The sequence below is a fragment of the Triturus cristatus genome, chromosome 6 (assembly GCF_964204655.1).
Source record: "Triturus cristatus chromosome 6, aTriCri1.1, whole genome shotgun sequence".
NCBI classification, from domain to species: domain Eukaryota; kingdom Metazoa; phylum Chordata; class Amphibia; order Caudata; family Salamandridae; genus Triturus; species Triturus cristatus.
The window spans coordinates 144,708,070-144,732,658 of NC_140589.1; the positions used below are offsets into that span (position 1 = coordinate 144,708,070).

At 44.0% G+C, this 24,589-nt stretch overlaps 1 protein-coding gene across 1 annotated transcript in view; it reads left to right on the forward strand.

Annotated features, from left to right (window-relative positions):
- Positions 1-24,044, forward strand: part of PLB1 (phospholipase B1) — a 440,448-nt gene extending 416,404 nt beyond the window's left edge. The window contains exons 52-57 of the mRNA XM_085610369.1: positions 1,301-1,395; positions 3,691-3,772; positions 7,497-7,601; positions 13,959-14,054; positions 17,592-17,666; positions 23,173-24,044. Of these exons, the coding sequence (XP_085466495.1) occupies positions 1,301-1,395; positions 3,691-3,772; positions 7,497-7,601; positions 13,959-14,054; positions 17,592-17,666; positions 23,173-23,409 (690 nt within the window). The 3' untranslated portion in view covers positions 23,410-24,044. The remainder of the gene's footprint in view (positions 1-1,300; positions 1,396-3,690; positions 3,773-7,496; positions 7,602-13,958; positions 14,055-17,591; positions 17,667-23,172) is intronic.
- The last annotated feature ends 545 nt before the right edge of the window (positions 24,045-24,589 follow it).

Genomic DNA, 24,589 nt, shown 5'->3' on the forward strand with positions numbered 1-24,589 from the left:
TTTAATGTACGCTCTAATCGTGACTGAAATATTAATTGTGATTTTATTGTATATACTTCAAGTTTAACATGATTCTCTTTTAGACGTTTTAAAGTATAAGCACTTTATTTAACCTGAAATGCAAGCACGATAGTAAATTGAATGGTTTTGCTAGGCCTACAGTTTCCTACATAAGGGGTGGTAGTCGGGAATGTTGCTATGTATGATGGAAGAGGAAAAGTTGCAATACGCAATGCATCGAATAATATACTCTGACTTGAAATTAGTTTTTCTCCCCCCGCACTACGTCCTCAGAATGTACTGAACAATGTATTGTAAATTGATGTGCTTTCATGATTTTAAAATTAAATCGAATAAAGATATTTATCTATCTACTTAAATTTTGCAGTAGTGCATGATGTCCTATGAAGGCCTCCTCAGTAAGACAGGTGTAAAAAAAACAGCATGAAAGGCAAACGTTCTTCTCTTAAAAAAAATGGGTACAAAACATGGGCAATGAAGCCGTAATTAATTAAGATTATGTTAAGAACCAAAGGACGCCATGATGTATGCTGAGCAGTCGACAGCGTTTCAACCTATTCAAATTAAGGTCATCATCAGGACAAGATTACACTTTAATCAGACGGTGCTGTGATTAAAGAAATAATACTGCAGTCAGGAAGGAAACAATACTGCAGTCATGAAGGACACAATAAATTATTTTGGTCAATCAACTTGAAAGTACGTCCCAGAGCGGGTAAAGGAGTGCACCTTACAGGTACTTTTTTTTAAAGGAAAAGAAAGTTTGCGCCTTTCATGCTGTTTGTTTACACCTGTCATGTGTCTCACTTGAGCCGTTCACCATTTTAACGAGCACATTGTGTGCACTGATTTTTTTGTTACACTGTTAAACTGTAATAGTGCTGCTATATCTAGTCAATTGTTAATGCAGACCGCCTTTTCAAAAAATCATTGCTCACTCCCTATTTCTGTTCTTTTGTAATTGATTTTACAATTTGTCAATCTGTCTAGAAATAATACCTGTTGAGACATTGTTGCTTGAGGCTGAATTTACCCAGGTCTCCACTGGGTTTTCGGGTTTCTCTCCTGTAGTTCTTCATTGCTAAAATGACCTAAGGCTTCAGCCTTGCACCACCACCTGGGTGCAGCAGCAAATTACTGCTAAGGATTCAGAAAATTGCCATTTTCGGTGTTTGGAGAGCAGTCCAGCAGAGCAATTTCTACTTGTTCTGGAGCACTGCAAATCCTGGCATCTTTCCCGCTCCCTACATTTGCACCTCTTTCATTGTCGTTTCTGCAGGTGCCTCGCGCCTTCGTGAACATGGTCCAGATTTTTGAGATTGAGGGGCTTCGCGAGATCTCAAGGCAAACATTGGGCTGCGCCTTGCTGAGACCGTAAGGACCAAAACTACAAAGTCTTTATAGTCACGTTTAGCCATTCTTCCATAACACGGACAAGACGCAAAGGGTGCCAGAGTGATTCAATAACGAACAATTTCACACAAAAATAAATAGGAGATGTGATAAATACTGAAATTGACAATGATAGAGCACTCTAAGCAAGTGTGATGAACAGAAAGGCAATAGTTAAATAAGGAGTGATTCAAGACGTAGAATAACCCATAATAGTGGTGTCAGAAAAGAACAGTAAACCAAGAGAGGGACCAGGCACTTGTTGGGTCCAGTGCCCACGCTCCTTAAATGCCACAGTTAAACAAAAGAAAGATGCTGTTCCTTCATAAAAAGCGAGAAAGAGAAATGACAAGCTTTTGGTCGGGACCAGGAGAGGGGCTGGTTAACTGGATCAGGGGATCCCTGTGATCAGAAGTGACTGTCTTCGGACACCTAGACGGGTGTCATGCTTCATCATTGGGCTGCTGCTCGTTGGGCTGGTGCTGCAATGCCCAATGGGCACCTCGAGGGGGCTCTTAATCAGGGATCTTCTGGTTTGGTAGCCGTAATGATGAGTAAAAGTGAGGATACAGTGAGTGTAGGTTGGTGTGGTTAGTGATTTAAAAATGTCTATGGGGTACTTAAAGTGGTTTAATAGGGCGGTCCCCTTGACAACAGTAAAAACAAATGAGCACTGTCATAGGATCCAACGAACATTGACAACTTAAAATGTGTGATGTGGGGTCAACATTTTTCATGCCTTATGGCCCAACTGGGTTTTAAGCAATTCTTCAGGACCAAATAGATGACGCCTACCCTACACCTGATTGGAAACGGAGGTGTGTTGGATAAATGTGCCCAATCAATATTTGGTCCGAAGACTTTCAGCCCAGATCTCTGTACTGGGGTGAATGTATGACATTGTTCTGCATTCTGTCCATTAATTGTTCTTTTTGCATTTGTCACGCCCGAGTGGGATTGGTATGCCCAGACATGTGTCCCGAGCTCTCCATGCCACTGCAGTCAAGCTAGCCGGGCTGATATGGGGTGATATCCCGAAAACGGTTCCAGGATGCTTGTTTCCAGTCCAGGGAGGACCTGGCCTCGCAATTCGGGCTGGACTGTTCCTATGGGGAGGAGGGTCAAGACTGATTTGCATATGGCTGGGTCCAAGCTGGAATGACATGGTGCGCGAAAAGCGATGGATTTAGGCCCAGATCTCTATACTGGGGGTGAATGTTTGACATTGTTCAGCATTCCGTCTAACAACTGATCTTTTTGCATTTGTCACCCCGAGTAGGACGGGTGTGCCCAGACATGGATCCCGTGCTCTCCATGTCACTAGAGTCAAACTAGACTGGCTGATGAGGGGTGATACCCGGTAACTGGTTCCAAGATGCTTGTTTCCAGTCGGACCTAGCCTGGCAGTTCAGCCTAGACTGTTGCCATGGGGAGCAGGGTCAGGACTGATTTGCATTTGGCTGGGTTCAAGCTGGAAAGGCATGATGAGCAAAAAATGATGTATTTAAGCCCAGATCTCTGGAATGGGGATTAATGTCTGACATTGCTCAGCATTCTGTCCATCAATTGTTCTTTTTACACAATAAATATTTGTCAGGCCAGCAGAGGAGGGCAAGGCACTGGTAAATTACTGCATAGAACAACTTTGTTTCTGCGGTCCTCTGCCCATATTTAAGGGGCACAGTCACTACTTTTATAGGGTTGGAATTTAGATGTCCTATACCGTAGCAAGTATAGCTGAAAAATATCTAATCTGTTTATGCTTCTGACAAACCGTAATGTTACTGTCACTCATTCATGTTTATAGATAGATGCCAACATAATGTTTCAGCTCATATGCTAAGTTATCCTGGGCATTCATCAGGAACAGAGAATTAGTGACTAAAATTATGTTACCATTGCTAGCATGGCAGTGACTAGCTCGTGACTATTGGAGGTGAAGAAGTAATTAGGATGTGGTAGCCAGGAGTCCCCGGTAACCAAGGTAGTCATCCAAAATAGTGGGATGGTTTCTTCCAAAGAAAGAATTAGGCAGAGTTCTATCAGTTTGAATTTCTATAAGCGCTTTTAGACTGAATCCATATTAATCAATGCACAGTGTACCAAAGTACAACAGCCAGGTCTCATAGAATTAGAGGTATAAACACCTCCTCCCAATTTACTGCCTACCCTTTGTCAGTGATTATTGCTAAGGTATAAAACCATCAAAAGCACTTACGCCTGTGTTGTTCAACATTAGTGTGATAACCTCATCGCCTACCTTTATATTGTTTATAGGAACGCCTGCCCATGTTTTATCAAATCAAGAGACGGTTCTCCAGAATTAACTGAAATGAAGATAGTCAATCGTAATTTTCAGGTAAGATCTGTTTTCATTTTTCTGGTTCTCACCTATCTGTAGCCCCAGCTCAGAGCTGCAGTTAGAAGGGATGTTTCACCAGGCACAGCCGTTCAGTGCTTAATTTGAGCCAGTGGTTTCTGGTGCTCAGCACGGGCACTTAATCATCAACACCGGAGCTTTTCATCAGCAGCAGACACATTCATTTATGGAAGGCATAGGGAGATTAAGTGATTTGCCCAGAATCACAGGATGTTGGGCTGACACAGAGACTCGAACCTGGTTTCCCAGTTACGAAGTCAGCAGCTCTGGCCATTACACCACATCCTCTTCCTCACTTTCATAGTTAGCAGTTGGTTCTGTTTTAGGCAGCGCTAACAAGGGAAATGGGCGATAAGCACTCTTTAGTTTTTTTTATAAAAGGGAACAACAATGGCTTATTTCTTTTTGGCTGCAAAGGCTTACCATGTTTTATTTTGAAATTCAAGAACCAAGATGTATTTTATTTCAGTTTGGCTCCTTTGCTGCCTTATACCACATTCTTCTTTTTCTGTTAAGTCACTTTACATCTTTTTTCTCTCCTGAGCAATCCAATTTGATAATTGACCAGCGTTGGGATCATGGGAAGTGCAATTTGACCAGCATGCTGGGTCACTTCCAATATATCAGCATCCCGCTGTGCCTACCGTGTGATACATTCTCCTACGCGTCACCGCTGTTCCGCTGTTTCACCACCCCAATAATGGGGGCGACACAGGAATAGTGGAGTAACAGATGATCCGGGCGGTGCTCGTAGCTCCCACCCAGACTCTTTCTCTCTTGCAACAGGCCTGCATCAGCAACGCCACAGCATCTACAGAGAGCTACTTAGAGATAAACACGATTCATAATATTGGACTTTGCTTCATTACAGAAAGGTTTACCATTTTTAAAAATAAAACATATTTCGACTTAACGAAAAACGAGTCCCAGAAGTGGTATCACATGCCCTTTGACCCCAATAACATCTCAATAAATGGCACCACACAGACTGATTCCCCCTGAACGGCCATCATTCAGTCTTTGATGATTGTATCGTGTTCATGACCAGGCAGGGCCTAAAGGCGATTCATCATAAACGAGCTGTGGTGAGATCAGTTTCACCACACAGGTTTCGAGTGAGCCCCTAAAGATTGTAAGCAGCTGCGCAAAGGTCGCCACCGCAGCTCTCACCTGCTGCAAAATCCCTGTTGTTTCAAAATATTACTGATTACGATTAAGTCGCTTATTTAGAGTTGGTCAACAGCCTCTAATTGAGATAAACAGTGTTTGCGCTCCATCTGACCTTCCGAGGGGTCACTCATTCTGCACTGCCGAGTCAGCATTGCGGGGACATGTTAAGGACATGGCTGCAGCGCAGCGACCATCTGTCGCCCTGGCCCTGCTGCTGGCTGAGAGACAGGAGGTGGCCGGCAGATGGGGCAGAGGACGAGCCCCTAAACTTATTATAGACTTGATATAGTGCAACAAAGAAATGGACCTCGAGAATCAGACTCCCTCAATTCTCTGTTATATCCTCTCCTTCTTGCTCGTCTCTTTCCCTTTCTTCTTTCTCTTTTTCCTCTCTTTTTCTTCTTCTGACTTCCATTGCACTTCTGGATATTGCTGATTTACATGCTTTTTGGATTATGTAATGCACCTTTCTTAAAAAATTAAATTTGTATGGCTTTTGCTATATGTTGCTAAAATCAATAAAAACAATTGAAAAAAAAGAAATGTACTTCTATACAGAGCTACTACCACCTGCCTCAAGGCCTCGGGTCATTGGACGGTCTTTGCAGGGTGTGCCTTTGAAAGCACCCACATGTAACTGCATCAGATGACCGGGTCTAACTCACGCCCGGTCCTCAGACAGGGGAGAGCCAAATGGCCACAGTGCCTATAATTAGACACCAATGGGCCTCCCCCCCTCATCCCCCCCCCCCACCGCTCAAATTTTGGACCCGACATGCTTATCAGTACCCGCGTGAGAGTCTGTGTGACCTTTAGTATAGGACAATGTGTCTACTGTCATCCCATTGTAATGTACTAATGTCCGTGTGGAATGGGGACGTGTTACTTTCAATTTGAGTTCAATAAAAGATGTTGTTTTTTTTTTATTGCACTGCCCTGCAGTTTTTCCCTGTGAAAATGTTTACATGTTGTACCTGGCGAAATCTGCATGGTAAGAACAGGTCGGAAAGCAAGAAGGCCTATATACCAGCTGGAAACATAGCCTCTTTCTGGAATGTTGTGGCTCGATCCCATGTTCGTGGATAAATAGGTCTTCTGCAGGGTTTATGTTCTCAGAGCAATCCCGGAGCCACAATCACCCTTCCTGTGACCCCTCTCCGACCCCTGTGGTGGTCTTCCCGCAGTAGTCATGATGACTCAGAGGCATGCAAACAGAAATTAAAGTGACACCAGAATCACATTATTATTAATTAGCACCCGCGCAGCGCCCAATCTGCCATAAGAATGGCATCTCAGCGCCTTCTGCTGGAGCATAATCTGACTTCATACGGGCCTATGTGCTGTGGTCCACAGTTGTTGGGGGTCTGTCATTTCTTATCCTGCGGTGACATCCTAGTGGGTTTCGCAGCGGGCCTATGTTCTCTCAGGCCTCGTAGCGCTATATGATCGGACCTAGATGGCATACATGTGTTTGCTTCGGAAGGGCGTGTTTGCAGGTTGAACACTGGTTGCCCAGTCACAAGTCCATGGGTACCCTGGGAGCATCTGATATGCGTATTAGTATGAAAGCTCAGATTTGGACCCATGGACCGTGGCAGATGCTACCCCTGTCTTGACCTTTCCTGTCCTTGCCCGTGAATGCCCGGTCTCGGCGGCCGTGAAGGCAGCAGCAGGAAAACAACGTAACAGCATTTGAGAGCTTGGAGTGCCCTGCGGAGTAAACTCGAGGCTGCTGAGGGGTAAAGGAGGGAGGTGGGGTCACCCCGGGATGTCAGCTCTGGCCAATGAGTGCTTGGCATGGCTTGCACTGCGCCTGGTATTTAGATGCAATGAGATTCATGTTGGCAACCATTGACGGCAGACTGTTTGGGTCAAACAGAAATAAGGAATTCGCTATTCGCAGACATGTTTCGAATTAAAAATGGCTTTCTCAAGGAGTTGTGTGTCAGTGTAAACACTTAACAGTGGCTTATATTCATATTTAACTGCATTTACAGAAATAAGACATTTCATAAGAATAAAAATTGCAGAATATCTTAATGAAGGTACCACTCAGAGCTATTCATATAATGTTGACATAAAGTAAATTACACATTTTTTTATTAATAACTTTATTTACAAATTAAGCCATTATACGTTACTATTTTGTTAGGAATCGCTCAACTATTGACACCTGACATTCGGTGCAAAAAGGTTTTGGGATTTACACTCATATGTGTGTTGTAAAGGAGTGAACTTTCCTGGTGTTAAGGTAAGTAGAGAGGAATATACCCATTACTATCAGTAGTGCCACATATCCCCAAAGGTTAAAGTTCATTTGATGCTGTTGTGGGTATCACTCACCAGAGGGGTGTGCTGTTCAGATCTACATTTGTGAATCTTCAGCACCATGGGGTACAAGTTTTGTTGGGGTGTCCATCTGATGGCCCCAATCTCACCCACCTCACAACTTCATTCATGCTTTTGTGACTGTCTTGTTGGGGAAGTTGTTCTTGTCATTACCCATCCGTGTTGTGTTCCTGCCCCCTCCCAGGAAGAGACCGCGGCGCTGCTTCAGAGTGGGCGCTATGAAAGGCGCGAGGACTTCACCGTGGTGCTGCAGCCTTTCTTCAAGAACACCATCGTGCCAAAGGACAGTGTGAGTTGTGATGGTGTGGAGTGCCTGGAAGAGGCAGAGACCCCTCTTTGTCACACAGGGCCCGGGTTTAGAAATTGACAGGCAGTCACTATATAAGGGCTCATTATGGGTGTTTTACTGAAATAATGCATTAGTACCCCTAAGGGATTACCGATTTTCAGAATTTTGTCAGAATTGGGAATAATGCAATATGACCACAAGATTTCCACTGTCGGAATAATGTGACCTTTCCTTATCATAAATTGTGCAAGGTATTGTGGAGCGACCCCTTTGGGCTCGGAAATGCATGACACAAAAGTAGTAAAACTTATTTGGGAGCAAACACCCATTTGGGGTAATCTGGGTTTACAGGACCAATCGGAAGGACGGCCGCAGACTTTTGAGGAGTGTCAAGTGGGGGTTTCGCTGGATTCGTGGAGTGTACATTTACCCTCTAGCGGTGGACAGGACTGCGACTCCATATGAAGAGTGGGTTCCGTGGGTGAGCCGGAGGCCTGGCTTCGATCTAAGATCCAACCTACCAGCTGGGCTGTGGAAAGGATGGACAAGTGAATCACTGAAAGGCTGTCATGGAAATATGTGAAAAGGCTCTTTAACAATTAAAAGATAACCTGCGTGTATCCTAATTTAGTATATTACGGTGATGTTTATTAATATTAATACTTTATGAACGCGGAAAGATGCATTCACGGGGTGGCCACGAGTGAGGCAAGAGACCATTCGGTTAGCGCCGGGACACCTCCTCGCGAGGTAGCTGTTCGCGCTTTATAAAATCTAGTATTATTATTATTATTATTTGCAATGTGTACGACGTTTGTGGTTAATATTGTTGGTGCACACGCAGCAACATTAGAGGGGCATATTATCAAGAAACGGCATTAAAATGTTCTGGTGTCAACATGGGCTTCTATTGGAATTCTCACCGGCATATTATCAAGCCCATTATCGCCGCTTTACTGCCGCTAAAGCGGCGATAATTTTAACGCCGTGCTTGATAATATGCCCCAAAGTCTGTTAATCCTTACAGAAGTGAGTGGTTTAGTTGTGTGTAATGTGCACTCTGCTATAAGTCACTTGTAAAAGCTCCCAAATCCAACCCTCGGGGGACACGAGGCACAGTGAAGTAAAGCTATTTGCATAGGATCACAGTTTGCTCAAGTGGGGGTGCTGGGACTTGACCCGAGATTTCCCAATGTGCAAATCAGACATTGCACAATTCTTTGTGCTCATCCCGGTCTAACCCTAAAGAACAATGCTTTGTTTTAAATTGATTTTCAGAAGCACAATTAGCGCTCCACGGTAATCATTAATAATAGAGCTGCCTTGCAGAACACACATAAAATAACGTGTATTTGTAAAGCGCGCGTTCACCCAAAAGGGCATCTTGGCTCTGAATAACAGATGTTTATTAAATATTCATTTGAAATATTGCATGCTTTATCAATCTGACACTGTATAGGAAACGTCAGCAGAAAACCTTAATGTGATTTAGCCTCAGTGAGGGTAAAGCACAGAGGAAAATGCAGATTTTGGACATAAGAGCGTTCCAGCAAAATGCAAGGTTGAACCACGCACCTGTGCAGTTCTCTGCAGGTCTCAGTCTAAGGAATAGTATAGGCGCCTCGGTGCTTATTTTACAAGTGCTGCCATGCCCTGAAATAATAAAAAACATATTACAGGCGAGACTTAGCACCCACATGAGGGCAGTTAAATGGATCAGCAAATCAGAAAGGTTTCCAAGATGCCACTTTGCCCAAGTTTTAGGATTTCCTAAGATCGGTCTTTGAAATGCAGCTCAGCGACAGACAAAACTCCTGCTTTTACGTACATTTGCTGCATTTTAAATCCACTTTCAGTGGAAAAGGTTGAATCAGAAAAGCACACTTTCAGATTTGAATCATGCCATTTACACCTTAACAATCGTCATCATTGCCACACGCCCGGCATCTATAAGGAAGCTGTTTTTCTTCTTCAAAATCTGCTTCGGGAAGGATGGGCGATACTTTGGCTTTGATATGGCATCCACAGGGACGTAACACAAAATGATGCCTCGCCCCCACATAATGTGATAAGGGGCCCTGGACCCTCCCAGATCGCACAGATCCATTGGTCCTGGGTCCAATGGAGGGCCCTCGAACGGTGCCCCCCCCAACTAAATCAATCAATCAATCAGGTTTCTTATAAAGCACGTCTACTCACCCATTAGGGTATCAAGGCGCTGTGGGGGGTGGGGTTCATCCGTGGTTCAATCAAAGAGCCAGATCTTGAGGTTCTTCCTGAATTGAGGCAGTGACTGTGATTGCCCGAGATGCAGACGCGGGGAGTTCCAGGTCTTCGCCGTGAGGTAGGAGAAGGATCTTCCTCCAGTCGTGGTCTTGCGGATGCGTGGGATGGTAGCCAGGGCCAGTTGGCTGGAGTGGAGATGTCTGGTGGGGGTGTAGAAGGAGAGGCAGTGGTTGAGGTATGCAGGTCGGGCGTTGTGGAGGGCTTTGTAGGCGTGCATGAGGAACTTGAAGGTTATTCTTTTGTTGATCGGGAGCCAGTGGAGGTCGCTCAGGTGACCGGTGATGTGGCTGCAGCGGGGGATGTTCAGGATGAGTCTGGCGGAGGCGTTCTGGATGCTCTGCAGTTTCTTTAGGTGTTTTTGGGTGGTGCCGGCGCAGAGCGCATTGCCGTAGTCAAGTCTGCTGCTGACTCTATGTAAATAGGGGGAGTCCTAGAAAGTGGGAGCGGGTGTGGGGAGGATGGAACAATTTCAGGGTAAATATCTGTACGCCGGCACAGGGAGGTCTCTTGTCAGATGACAGTTGGAGAAAAACGGTAATAAATGTCGGTGTAATTGTCAATGGCAACTAGGAGGGAGTTGGACATGGAAGCTAAAGAACTCAGTCATGGTGTAAAACTAGAACCTTTTATGTATTTGTATCTTACTGTTTTTGAGATGGTATCACAAGTCGTATAATTAATAAAAAAGAACTTAAAAAAAAAAGTCTGCAAACGACGAGCGTATGGGTGACCATTTTCCTTGACTCGGTGGGGATCCACTTCAATATATTCCAAAGGAGGCAGAGCGTGTGGAAGCAGGTGGATGAAACAGTGTTGATTTGGCGTTTCATTGAGAGCGAGGAGTACAGGATGCTGCTGAAGTTTTGTGTGTGGTCTGTGGGTTTAGGGGGGGTTCCGAGCACTGCAGGCAAACAGGAGTCGTCCCAGGTGGGGGGGTGGAGCCCAGGACGAGGACTTCGATCTTGTCTGAGTTGAGCTTGAGGCAGCTGCCCTTCATCCCATTGTGGAAGTTGTTCTTGGCAGTTGTGGGTTCGTCTGTGAGGGAGAAAATCAGCTGGGTGTCGTCGGCGTAGGAGACAATGTTGAGCCTGTGGCTTCTGATGATGGCTACAAGCGGGGCCATGTAGATGTTGAAGAGGGTAGGGCTCAAGGAGGAGCCCTGAGGCACTCCGCAGCTGATCTCTGTGGGTTCTGAGTAGAACAGTGGAAGTCTGATTCTGTGTCCGGCCTGTGAAGAAGGAGCACATCAATTCTAGGGCTTTGTCGCGGATGCCGGCGTCGTGGAGACGGTGATAAAGGCGGCTGAGAGGTCCAGGAGGATGAGGGTTGCAGTTTCACCTTAATTACGGAGGGTGCAGATGTCGTCTGTAGCGGTGAGGAGTGCTGTGTCGGTGCTGTGGTTGATTCTGAAGCCCGATTGGGAGAGGTCCAGGATGGGGTTCGTTTAGATGAACTCAGAGGGGTGGGCGTTGATGGCCTTCTTGTTCACTTTGACTGGGAAGGGGAGCAGAGAGATGGGTCTGTAGTTCTTGAGGTCCATCGGGTTGGCAATGGGTTTCTTCAGCAGGGGGTTGAACTAAGGGTTGGGATTCCTATTGCACTGCTGTGGGTTGCGTTTTACCTTTGCCATGGAAAATCAGAGACATAGGGTACTTTTCGTAGGGCCTGTGTCTGAGTTGTGCTTTTCCTGCTTTGTGGTAGGCACAGGGGACAGTTATTTGTTAGATGTTTTGTTGCGCGTTTGATGGTAGTCTCTGTTGCTAGACCTTTCCCTTGTGTCAGGCGGCTACCACACACGACAACAAGTCACAGTAGTCCCACTCCAGCAGAACTAATAATTTCTGATTTGAATATCAACAAAAATCATGCTGTGGTGGCTGTAGTCAATCAATGAAAAAACCTTTTAACATGTGAAAACAGGCAACACAAACTAAATACCACTAAATCAATGTGTTAAAATGAAGTGATCAAATGTACAGTGGCAAATAGTGCTCTGAGGCTGTAAACAACGAGGGGAAATAGTTTTCAGGGGAAAAATGTAAGTCTAAATATAAGTTACTGGCAAGAAAATATTAGCTACAAAATTCAACAGTGAATTAACAGGGTAACAATTCAGTTTTTTTCTGCTCGGGAAAGCAGAGCGACTTTCCGACTCATTCCATGCCATTGTACGCATTCTGTCAGGCATGCAAGGACATGGCTTCTGGGCATGTACTGGCATGGCTTCCGGGCATGCAGTGGCATGGCTTCCAGGCATGCAGTGTCATGGCTTTCGGGAAAGTAATGAAATGGCTTCTGGGCATGCAATGGCATGGCTTCCAGGCATGTTATGACATGGCTTCCGGGCATGCAATGGCATGGCTTAAAGGCTGAGGGGGAACCTTCAAAACAAGGAACCCTGGGCCCCGCCCCTCCTCTCTCACACCACGGCGGCTGCAGGGGCCCTCGTTACGCTCCTGGCCTTCCATTCACATGGGGCCATGCACAGTACCAGATCCGTGTCCTGAGCCATATGAAACACATTCAGGACCAGGCCTGCAAACATTTCCACATCTCCCTCTACAACAAAGCCTACTGATGGGGCCTGGCCGCAGCTAGTCCTAATCGCGTTCCATGGATCCATAAAATGTCACCCCATTGGAGTTAGTCCTAAAATATCTGCATCCAAGTGGTCGATATTTTGTAACAAAATTTAGGAGGATATATTCTGACAGATTTTCTGAAATACAGCTAGCACCTTAGTGCCTCAAAGACTACAACAACAAGAAACAGACAGGAAAGAAAATGGAAGAAGAGCAGATCCCTGAGGACCTCACACTATTAAAGTCCATTTGTACAACATGCAGAGAGCCCTTCAGACACAGAGTAATACCACACCAAGACCATCGCGAAGCACCCAAGGGAAGCAGAACGCTCTTCAGGACAACCAAGCATTGCATCCACCCCACTGCCTGACACTTCAGCACCACACTCTGTTGACATATGTTAATGTTAGGCAATCAGCTTATTCAGAAGACCTGACAGCACATAGACAGCACCATGTGTGCCTCCCCTGGCCCACCGCTCTTCACACCATCCCTCACCGGTAAACCTTCAATTACCTTTTTCACAGACATCAACATCCTCAACTGCCTCAACGCAACCTCTTCTCCGAGGATGATGCCTTGCCCGCATCCTTTATCCTCATCCCTCAGTGGAGAAGCTCTGACACATCTATCACCATCAAATGCCTCCTTCACCTAAAGCACGCAAGATGGGCTAGCTTCTGCAACTTCTAAAGAAACCTACCTCGCTTCCTGATGAAGTTCCTAATCCACAACCCATCACACATCTACCTCTCATCGCAATGATCTTTAAGGCAGTCTATCCTCAACCAATATGCTTCATGCTGTATACTGAAACAACCGACTTAAAAACAAGAAAACATCCTCCTGACCACAGGTACACATAGCCCGTGCCTTCTGATATGTGGGGCATATCATTCACTTTTCAGGTATTATGTTGGGTCAGAGGACTCATTGGATTAATGCTTTCACTCCAGAAACCTGTGTTTCACCTAATGACTACAGATTCAAATCCACGCGGGTCCACTCAGCCTTTCATCCTTCTGAGGTTGATAAAATGAATACCATTGAGTTGGGTTACAATAAAAACCTGCTATTTAGTGCCAAGATTGGTGGGCTTTACAAATACACATTATGCTAAATGTCTCTGGTGTACATCTTGGTCTTATATAAATATGGGTAAGCTTCATAATTTATATAACGTGCAAGAGCAAGTCGTAGCATTAAGCATTCACAAAGTTTCCTGTGTGTAGGGCTTTCTGCCTATCTCAGTGATAGGATATGTGATCATAGTCATGCTGGTATTTAGAGACAAATTTGTCCTGAGGACTTTATTAAATCACTTTTTAAAATAATAATCTTTTTATTGCATTATTGTAACGCCCACAGCAGGGCAGCTCACTGAGTTGTGGACCAGTTTTACCAGACTAGTATACTTTTTTTAATACATTACTCTGCACAGTTCTCCTGCAGCTAGGTGCTAATATTTCAAGTTTTTTTTTTACAGACTGGGGCACCAGACTTGAGTTTCTTCTCTGCGGATTGCTTCCATTTCAGTGAAAGAGGTCACGCCGAGATGGCCATAGCCCTGTGGAACAACATGGTACAGTATTCAATGCATAGCCTACCAAGAATGAAAGAAGGCCCATTGTTATTTGAATACATATGCACATATGAAAGAATATGGCACAGTATGAATTTAATTGGTGTAAACACATGAAATGAGATGATACAATATGAATTGCGTACGTAAATGTATATAAAAAATGCAATGCTATAAATTAGATCTCTATGCACATGAAATATCACAACACAGTGTGAATTAAATGGTAAAACAATTGTAATATTAATTGCATTTATATAGCACTTACTACCCCTGTCGAGGCGTCGAAGCGCTTGGTATGACTTGGTAAAGTATGAATGGAGTACCTTTAAATATATAATATAAAATGAGATGGCACAGTATCAATGGAACAACTTTACTCATATGGAATAACATTGTACAGTATGAATTGAATGACTATACACATGTGAAATGATGTGGTGCAGTATGATTTGAATGATTATACACAATGAAATGCCACGTTACAGTTTTAACTGAATTACTATAAAGATGAGATGGCATGGTACAGTATGGTATGTATTAATTTAATAACTATACACATACGAAATGCCATGGTAGCCACAGAATACAATGCCCAGAAGCCTTGAAAATATATGATACAATATTAAAATAATATTGCATGGCCTGAGCAATAACACAAAGGGTGGGTATGGAGGGGATGCACAGAAGTGCTTAATTTGTAAAATAAAATAAGTGCCAGGACCCTTGTCAGGAGGCAATTTCAGTTTGTGACACCAACTGCCCCTGCCAGCGTTGCCAATGACAATCCCAACACAACCACTAACAATCACACTCCTACAAGTGTGACAGTTCTGGTTATTCCAGGCCCCGAATGCTATAGGAATGGCTTGGGGGGCAGGTATTAATAATTTTTACTCTATATTGGACAAATAACAACTGTTGTGATCCTCATCTCTAAATTAGATAAACAGCACCACCATGTGACGGACTGTCATAAGTCCCGGTGATCACTATTAACCGCCGGTGCGGAGCATCAGTAACCACCAGCTCAAATTAAGCACTGATGGACAGAGACCTGTTCACCAACATGAATGTTATTGACAGACACTCATGATACAGTATGCTTAGGATGGTCGAACATCGGGAATAACATGTTACTTATGGTATGACTCGAACACAGAGATACCTGAGAAATAACAGTACAGTGAAAGTGATGGGGAGAGACGTGGGGAGCATGACTGACAAAACATATATAGAATAGCATGGTACAGTATGAACAAGATGGCCAGACACCCTACACATTCACACACACTGTAAATAGGATGGCCCACTACAAGTGAAATAACATGGTTTACTATGAATAGGATGCCCATTGATCTGGGAAATTACCTGACATATTGTTCAGAATTTGGGCATTAACACAGACAAGACCAGAAACCTAGGGAGTGACAAAGGACGGTATGAAAATGATGCCTTGAAGTCTGTGGAGTTGCATTATATAGTATGAAGTAAAGGATGGGTCAAAAGCTGACAAATAACATGGGATGTCGAAAACAAAAACAACAAAGTGATGGATGGAATGCTTGAATTAATCTCAGCAGCTGGCAATCGCTCAGGCCGCATCCCAATCTTAAATTTTTCGCCCACCATGCCACCACAGTTCGGACCCCGCCATATGCAAATCAGTCCTGACCCTGCTCCAATAGGAACAGTCCAGGCCGAACTGCCAGGCAGTTACTCAAGCAACCCAGGATTGGTTTTGCCCTTATAAGGGCTCTTCAGCCAGGTATAGCTTGGTTCCAGTGGCAGGTGAGCCCAGGGCCCAAGGGCATACTCAGCGCACGTAGGGCATCCAATACAAAAATAACAAAGTAATGGAAGGAATCCTCAAATTAATCTAACTACCATGCCACCTCAGTTTGGATACGTTTTGTATACTTTTGTATACTTCGATGAAGTGGGACGGTTATGCCCAGACGTGGGTCCCGTGCACACTATGCCACTGGAACCAAGCTGCACCCGGTTGATGAGACCATAATTAGGGTGAAACCATACCTGGGTTGCTTGTGTTACGGTTTAGGGAGGACCTGGCCTGGCAGTTCAGCCTGGACTGTTCCTATTGGGGCACGCTAAATATTAATTTGCACATAGCTGGGTCCAAACTAAGATGCATGGTGTGCAAAATACTGACGGAGTGGGATGCGGCCCGAGTAATTACCAGTGACTGAGATTAATTCAAGCATTCAATCCATCACTTTTTTGTATACATTGATGTGTCGCCCTAACTAGGACATGCAAGCCCAAACGTGGGTCCCGTGCACAGTTTGTCACTGGAACCAAGCTTGACCCGATGATGAGCCCATTACTAGGGTGAAACCAGTCCTGGGTTGCTGGTGATCTGGTTCAGGGACACCTGGCTTAGCAGTTTGGGCTGGACTCTTCCAATGGAGCAGGGTCAAGACTGGTTCGCATAAAGCTGGGTAAAAAACTGAGATGGCATGGTGTGTAAAAGACCAATGTATTGAGACCCGGAGTAATTACTTAGTGGGACGGGTATATCCAGACATGGGTCCCGTACACAATGTGTCACGGGAACCAAGCTGTACCTGGCTGATGAGCCCATAACTATGGCAAAACCGGTCCTGAATAGCTTGTGTTCCTGTTCAGGGAGTACCTGGTTTGGCAGTTTGGGATGGACTGTTTACATTGGAGCAGGGTGAAGATTGATTGCATATTGCTTGGTCCAAACAGAGGTGGCATGGTGAGCAAAATAAAGATGGATTGGGAGGCAGCCCTGAGCAATTACCAGGGGCTGAGATGACTTCAAGCATTCCATCCATCACTGATTGTATATGTGAATAACACGACACAGCATGAGAATGATGCCGTGAGGTCTGTGAAGTTGCACGGGATAGAAAGACGTGTAGGATGGTTCAAAAGCTGACAAATAACATGGTACAGTATGGTATAAAAAGGATGGCCAGGGACCCGGAGAACAGCAATGCAGTGGGAGATTGTAATAATATGATACACTACGAATAGGAAGCCGTGTGAATTACATTGAATGGAATGCAGCATTATAACTGAGGCGGCCATAGACACGTGCAGTGACGTGGAGTGCTATGAATGGGCTTTGCATATGAGCCGAATGCAATGGTGATGTGACCTCATGAAGTAACATGTTGAAAGATACTACAACCAGCTGTTGAATCCTATTCATGGCCTTTTCAGGTTGTGGTTTCGATATTGTATGGCCTCAATGCATTAATCAGTTATGAGAGAGAGAACGAAAGAGTGTTTGACTCAGCATCTCATCCTTCTGAAATAAATAATGAGTACCATTGAGTCTGGTGATAATGAACACCTGTTATCAGCACATAGAAACCAAACAAATGATGTTAAGTAATAATATATGGCGTGTCCATTTTGGATAGAGCTGTGCATTTTAGAGGCTCATCTATAAACTCATCAGCCTCCAGGCACGAAGAGCAGCAGTTACCACAACAAGAGTTGCAAACTGCATGTTTACATTTTTTTTATCCTTTCTCTTTGTAGCTGGAGCCAGAAGGACATAAGCAGAACTTGAATAACTTCATGCACAACCGCTCCAAACTGAAGTGCCCGACGTTGGTACGTAAAGAGGCCTGTAATGATGACATGTTCAGTGGGGCCATGTAAGGAGTTTACTGCGCTAGAAAAAGTTAAAAATTGTTGCTCCGCCTAACCCACCTGACGTCATCTTAAAGAGGCCATTCAGAGTAGAGAAAACAAGTCCTCTTTACCCAGAGCTGTGTCACTAACAATCACCAACAATAGGCATTCTAGAATGTTGAGGTGTACTGGATTACCAATGACGGGAGGGCACCATTATTACGCTTGCCCTCTTATTACGTTCAAACTGTGATACGCTACCTCGGAAATAGGACCTACAGGATCAACATTAGTTATTCCAACACCCAACCAGTTGCATGAGAAAATCATAATGGATTTGTAATGACAATGGCAAACAACGTGCAACTTCAAAGTTAATTAACTAAAAAACTAATAGCATTTAAAAGTTCTAAGTAAAAAAGTAAATGTGACATAGTGTCCTTCCTCATGTGTGAGTAAATCCTTTCTAGATGAACTTCTGAATATTAAGAAACACTGCCATAACTGCCATGTAAGGAACAAGCTAAAATGAAGCCCAGCGCCAGCATCCATACACGGAACACACACATGCTTTTGGGGCATAAAGTTCCATCTTTCCAAGAATTGGTGACTCTGATTCTCAATTCCCAGGCACCGCCAGTAGCCTTCACTGCTCTACTAGGCTGCCTTCTACTGTCAAGCCACATGGGAACCCACCTCCTGATACAGTCAGGTCACACCAAAACAACAGCATGCAAACAGACATAGCTCAGATGATCTCAACCAGCACAAGTCATGTTTTCATGAGCGGTATGAGGCGATGACTAGCTCCACCACAGATTCTTTATACTGAGCAAAGCACAAACATCTCAGCCATCCCCACAACATCAAACCGAGGATGGATCAACTCCATGCAGCGGTACTCCAGTCTGCAGATCACACTCTCCACCACCCTTTCCCTTTAACAACTGCAGCCCAGACCCTTCCATTATGGCCCACTTAAGTTGCTGTTCCCAGAGGGCGTGCACACATACTGCTTCAAACTCTTTAAACATGTTATCACATACACAATCTCAAACTCACTTGTCATGTCTGTTCACTCTACATCAGACCATTCCCTCTATTTCCAGAAATGGACACCCAGAAACGAACCAGAGCTCTATCAGCCAGAGTAACCTCAGACGACTCTCCTCCTCTCACACACCCAACCTAGCAGCTGCTCAACACTTCAATGATGTGCTCCCAAACTGTAGGGTTCACGGTTTTCAGTGTCACATCCACATCCATCCTCATTCCAGGCCAAGACTATGATGCTATTGCACCCACGGTAACGTGTTCCCACTCATCCTCCATACTAAGGTTTGTTGCTATCTTACCATTGGGTAATCAGCTAGGGGAACTGCCCAATTCCACAAATACAAAATGATAAAGTCGCGTAACTCCTCTATTTCCCCATGCCTCACCGCACCGATTGCCTACACAACACAACATCTAAACCCTTTGAGGTTAAACATTTAATAATGTCCACCAGGCACAAAAACAGACGTTTACTAAAGATCTCCTTGACTACAAAATGGACTAACTCATCTCCTCTTGTGGCCAGATCTTCCTGAGAGATTTCAGCTTCCACTGTGGAAAAGACTAAGATACAAATGTTTTCTTAAATCCTATCTGACAATAATCTATTTTAATATAGCATCCACTCCAATAGAGGCTCCATCCTAGACCTAATTTTCGCTAAGAAACACCACAAATAAATCTCCAACTCTGCGCGGCATGGTGAGAGCATGTTCTCAATCTTTTGAAAATACTTATGCTAAACCACCCTCGACATGCTGTAACAGTTAACTTGAGAGGCCTTAAAACACATCGACAAAAACGCCCTAAGCTCTCTGATGCACTAGGAAAAGCTACCAGCACATTGTAAACCTGACTGTTCCAAGTTAGTACAACAATATAATGATGAGATCTCCAGCCATATGAAAAACTAGCTCGCACCACCTCTAAACTAAAAAGATGAAAGTAAACATCCAACTGGTACAATGATGATGTAAATAAGATATGCAAAACTCCATAGGCATTTGAAAAGAGATTAAAAATATGTGCCTTGTCAACCCAGCTCTTCAATCTCAAACACTTAAAAACAAACTATATACTGTGCAAAATACTCTTTCTTCAAATTGAAATCCATGCAAGTGCATAACTGCTCCAGAAATGTTTTCCAAACCATAAAGAATTATTCTACACAGCGTAGTCCACCTCCCCTCATGCAGTCTACATGTAATGACCTAGCTGTCAATTTTTCAACAGAATTAGGGCAGTTAGGGAAGACACAGAACACCCACCCACATCTGCAAGCATATATGTAATAGAAAAAATACTTCTGCTACCTGAAGTGCCTTCACCCCCAATGCTCTGGAAAAATTGGAGAAGGCTATCTAAAACATTAAAATTTCAAATTTCTCTTCAGAGTCCAGCTCACCAACTCAAGCTAATAAACAACATAAGCTGTCTCCTCCTCTCTTGATATAAGCCATAATCGCCACCCCAAACTAGGACTTTCTCACAGATTCCCTTAAGTTGGGCCTTGTCCACCCTCTTCTGAACACATTATGTGGACCAAAAAGTGATCAATAGCTACAGGTGCATCCCTGCCCCCTCCCCTTTCTCTGCAAGACCTTGGAAAGATGTGTTGCCAACCAGCTAAAAGACTACACCAGCAGCAACCTCCTACAAGATTCCCAGTCTAGCTTCCGATGTGGTTATAGCACTGAAACCTTTTTAACAGAAATTGTTGATGCTTCTTTTTTGTCTCTTAAATGCAGGAAACTCCTGCCTCTTGGTCCTTCTTAATCTATCAGTGGCCCTTGATACCACCGATCACAAAAGCCTCTTAAAAATCCTTGGCAGCAGAATGGGTATTGAAGGAACAGTGCTCAGCTGGGTTATTATCCTATCTCTAAGAGACATCGCAATGCCTCAACATAAATCAAATTGTTCTCAATTAATGCCCTAATTGGAATCCCCAAATGTTTCATTCTTGCCAGCTTACTTTTAAATCAAGGTTTCTCCTTCCTGCAATATGCTGATGGAGCTCACCTATATATCAATGTTGAATGCTTAGTCAAACAGTCTTAATCACCCCTTAAGGAGATTCAAAACTAGATGACTAATTTGAACCTAGAGTTGAGCCCACTGAAGACAGAATTTCTTCCGCTCTCTCCACAAAGTAAGTCCAGGAAGTTCACACTGACTGAAAAATTCAATTAACATGGACCTCACACCTAAATCAATCACCTCAGCAAATCCTCTTTCCTTCAAACTGGACAAAAACCTTCACCTTGATCTCCACATCAAGGAGAGGGCAACCAGAAATGTCAAAGCTCTGTTAGAAGTTCTCCCTAATCTCAACTGTTTCCTTGCAAAACAAGACCCGTAGATGGTTGTCCAAGCCTTATGGCATCACTGAGGCTGGGGTGTGCAACCCACCAGGCTGCCACGTGGTGGAGGCTCTCATATCCACTCGGTCTGCAGAAGATCATACGGCTCATTTAGAGATAGCCATTGGGTGGATGGGGATCATTTTGCTGAAACTGCATACACTGATTTGGCAGATGCACTTTTGGCAAAACGGAGTGCCAGGCATGCCTCCATATTGTTTTGACCAGACATTCTCTTTTGTTTCACAGAAACAAACCTCCAAACTGGTGGTTATTTTCTGTGAAAAATAAAAGAATTGTCCTTAATGTACAGGAAGTTTTCTGTCTGGGCATCAGAGACATTTCTGTATTTTTTCCAGCCCAAGATCACCATGCCTTGTATGATAGTTTGGCCAAGGCAAATTAGGGACAGAATCCCAACGCTATATCGGATGAGACTTCCACCACTGTCAGTCTCTGGTGAATGGGCATCAGAGTATAGGTTTTCCAACGGTGGAGCCAGCTAATCCTCCATCAGTGGAAATATGGCAGTTCCATAACCTCTTAAAGAGTAACGTGGACCTGCTGGTATGTCTTAAGACTTCTTTAAGGGAGGTATACCCTCCTGTACAAAAAAAGTCTTGCTAGATCCAAGCAAACACACTTTGCGCTAAAAGCATAACTTCCCAAATTCAAAATTTTGTATACCTTTACAATCTTCCCACATGTATTACTGTACTGTAAATCCTGCTGATATTATAAAGTGTCTCATTATAACCTGTACTTTGAATCACTGTATTCGCCTGGAACTTAAGGTACTTTGCCACCCAATGCCCAGGATCTTACTACGATTGCAGATCCTCCTTTGTTTTCTTGTTCTCTCTAGGGCAGGTAGCCATTTTACATTTGGATTGTGCTTGAATATTTTCGCTGTCAACCGAAAGAATTTACTTACACATATGACTTAAAGAGTTAGGTAGACTGGCTCCTTCGAAATCAACTCGTTTAAAGTAAGAGATCTTTTGGACAGGTTCGAGAGGATATGGATTGCTTTTTGCATCTTAACTGTTAAATGTAAGATCTGATATGCTAATCTCTTTGCAGTACAGCTGTTGGCTCCTTCTATCAGCGGGCACTAGCCACTGGTGCATGCTTACATTCAGTAGTCAGTTGGCAACTGTGCACAACAAAACCAAAAACCAGCTGCCATCAGCAAAGGCTTGTGCAGAGAGTCGACCCTTAAGATTACAGGGTGTGGAGACCAATGGTGGGGCCTGGTGGGAGGTATTTCGACGGACGATGATGAGGGAAAATTAAAGAAATAATTAATTTTTCCTCACCATCGTCTGTCGAAACTTTTGACAGGCGATGGCGAGGGAAAATTAATTATTTCTTTAATTTTCCCTCACCATCGTCCGTCAAAACTTTTGACAGGCGATGGCGAGGGAAAATTAATTATTTCTTTAATTTTCCAGCGTCATCGTCCTTCGAAATACCTCCCACCAGGCCCCACTGCTCTTACCCGCACAGGCCGCGGCTGGTGTCTGGTGACCAGGGAAATGGTAAAATGTGCTTGATGGTTCTGTGTTTGTGTGTGTAGTAATGATGATGCTCATTATTATTAGTAGTTGTAGTAGTAGTAATAGAGGATCCACAAGCTCTTTCAAAAAGCAAAAAGCAAAGAGAGCATCTAATGAGACAGAGAAAAACTATTGTGATGGTACAGACACCATGTTAGTCTAGACCTTTGATCCCAAAAACTGCACTGGAAGGCTTTCTGCTGTACAACAATTTTAAGATGTAGAGGTGGGCAAAGTGACACTACAGTGTAACAGGTTAACATTGTTTGCTGGTGGCACCAGATCTGTACAATAGCACTGTATGCTGTTTATTGCATATGGAGCAGATACCTTTTACAAGGGGTGTAGAAAAAATGTGTGATGTTAATGAACCAACGACTAAATATGACTTCCAAAGAGAATATAAGTATTCATTCTGGTTATTTTTATCTTTGCTAGGGGCAAACGATCAAAAATGATGAAAGCCCTATGCTCATTGACTAACAATATTTGTGGTTTCCCTTGTAGGAGAAGCCATACATCTACACGTTTAAAAACAGTCGGGCTCCCGACATCATACCTCCGGCCACAGAAGCTCCGGGATCAGCAGTGGACACCGTACCCTTCTGGGTCCCAATCCTTGCAGCCATTGGTGGACTCCTTGTTGGATCAGCAGTCATTTTAATCTGGAAAAGTGTTGGTTCCAGGAAGCAGGCCCGTACGCAGAAGATACAGAATACAGAGCTACGTGAGACACCATTCTAACGGGCTAACAGGCTCTTCAGAAGCCTGAAAATATCATCTGACTGCACTGCATATTTTATTCTGATAAAATTATGGCATTCAGGACCTGGAGTTGAGTGGTATCAGAAAATGCTCCGATTTGTGGAGTAAGTGATAAATCCTCAGTCTGAGGAATCTCCTCCGGTGGCGATTCAGCTGGTGGAGGTGCTCCCACCATTTGTAGAGGACTTAGAAAGATGAGGCTATTCTATGACTACATATCCCTGAATCAAGGTCACAATCTTCATATCCATCATGGTCTTCTCTGTGTAGAAAAGAAAGAAATCTCCACATACAAGCTGCATCGAGATGGAATTTTAGATTGGTCACGCAAAGAATCTGTGATGCACGGCGATAGATTGGTCACGCAAAGAATCAGTGATGCACGGCGATGCTTGTCATCCTCAAATCGAGAATTTGTCTAGTCGATTGTTCTCAAACTTTGATTCCCTCAAATCTTTTACTCTCGTGCCAACTTTACACATCATGATAAGGCACAAGGGCACATTTCCTGCCTGATGCAGAGGATTACAAGCTTTGCTGTGGTTTGAACGGAAGCAGATTTAAAATAAAAATGCATGAGCTGATGCTGCCAATGGTATCAGCGGTTTGAGATATTCTCTGTGTTGGGTTTCATTTGTCATTAGAAAGTGTTGGCATTGTGTTTTTTACGCTTTCATTTAAGTTTCAGTCTTATGATGATGTGGGACTCGGTATGTTTACTTTGAGGCAAAGGGCTAATCATAGCTCAGGCATGCCTACCACAAACCTAGCAGAAGTTGTGTTCCTGCACATTATCCAGGCTGCCAATGGGTTTGAGACCCAGGGGCATATTTGTAAGGAAATGTTGCTTTGTAAATATGGGGTAAGGCATAGCACCACAAGAACGTCGCTAAAAGTGACGTTCTGCTGGCGTTATCCCCTTGTAAATAAAACCCTCATTGTGCTGGAGATCATGTTAAGTACTCCTATAAGGTCTACTGCACCGCAATGGACTTCTACAAAGCAAACTGTAAGGATAAATATCAGATAAGCCTTTTCAGTTTTGTTAACATTCCCTACAGGTCAGTTCATCCATCCATTACGCTTCGGTCCACCCATTCTGCTCATCAACTTACTACGCCACATCTTGTTGTCCTCAAACTTCCATAGGCATCTTCCG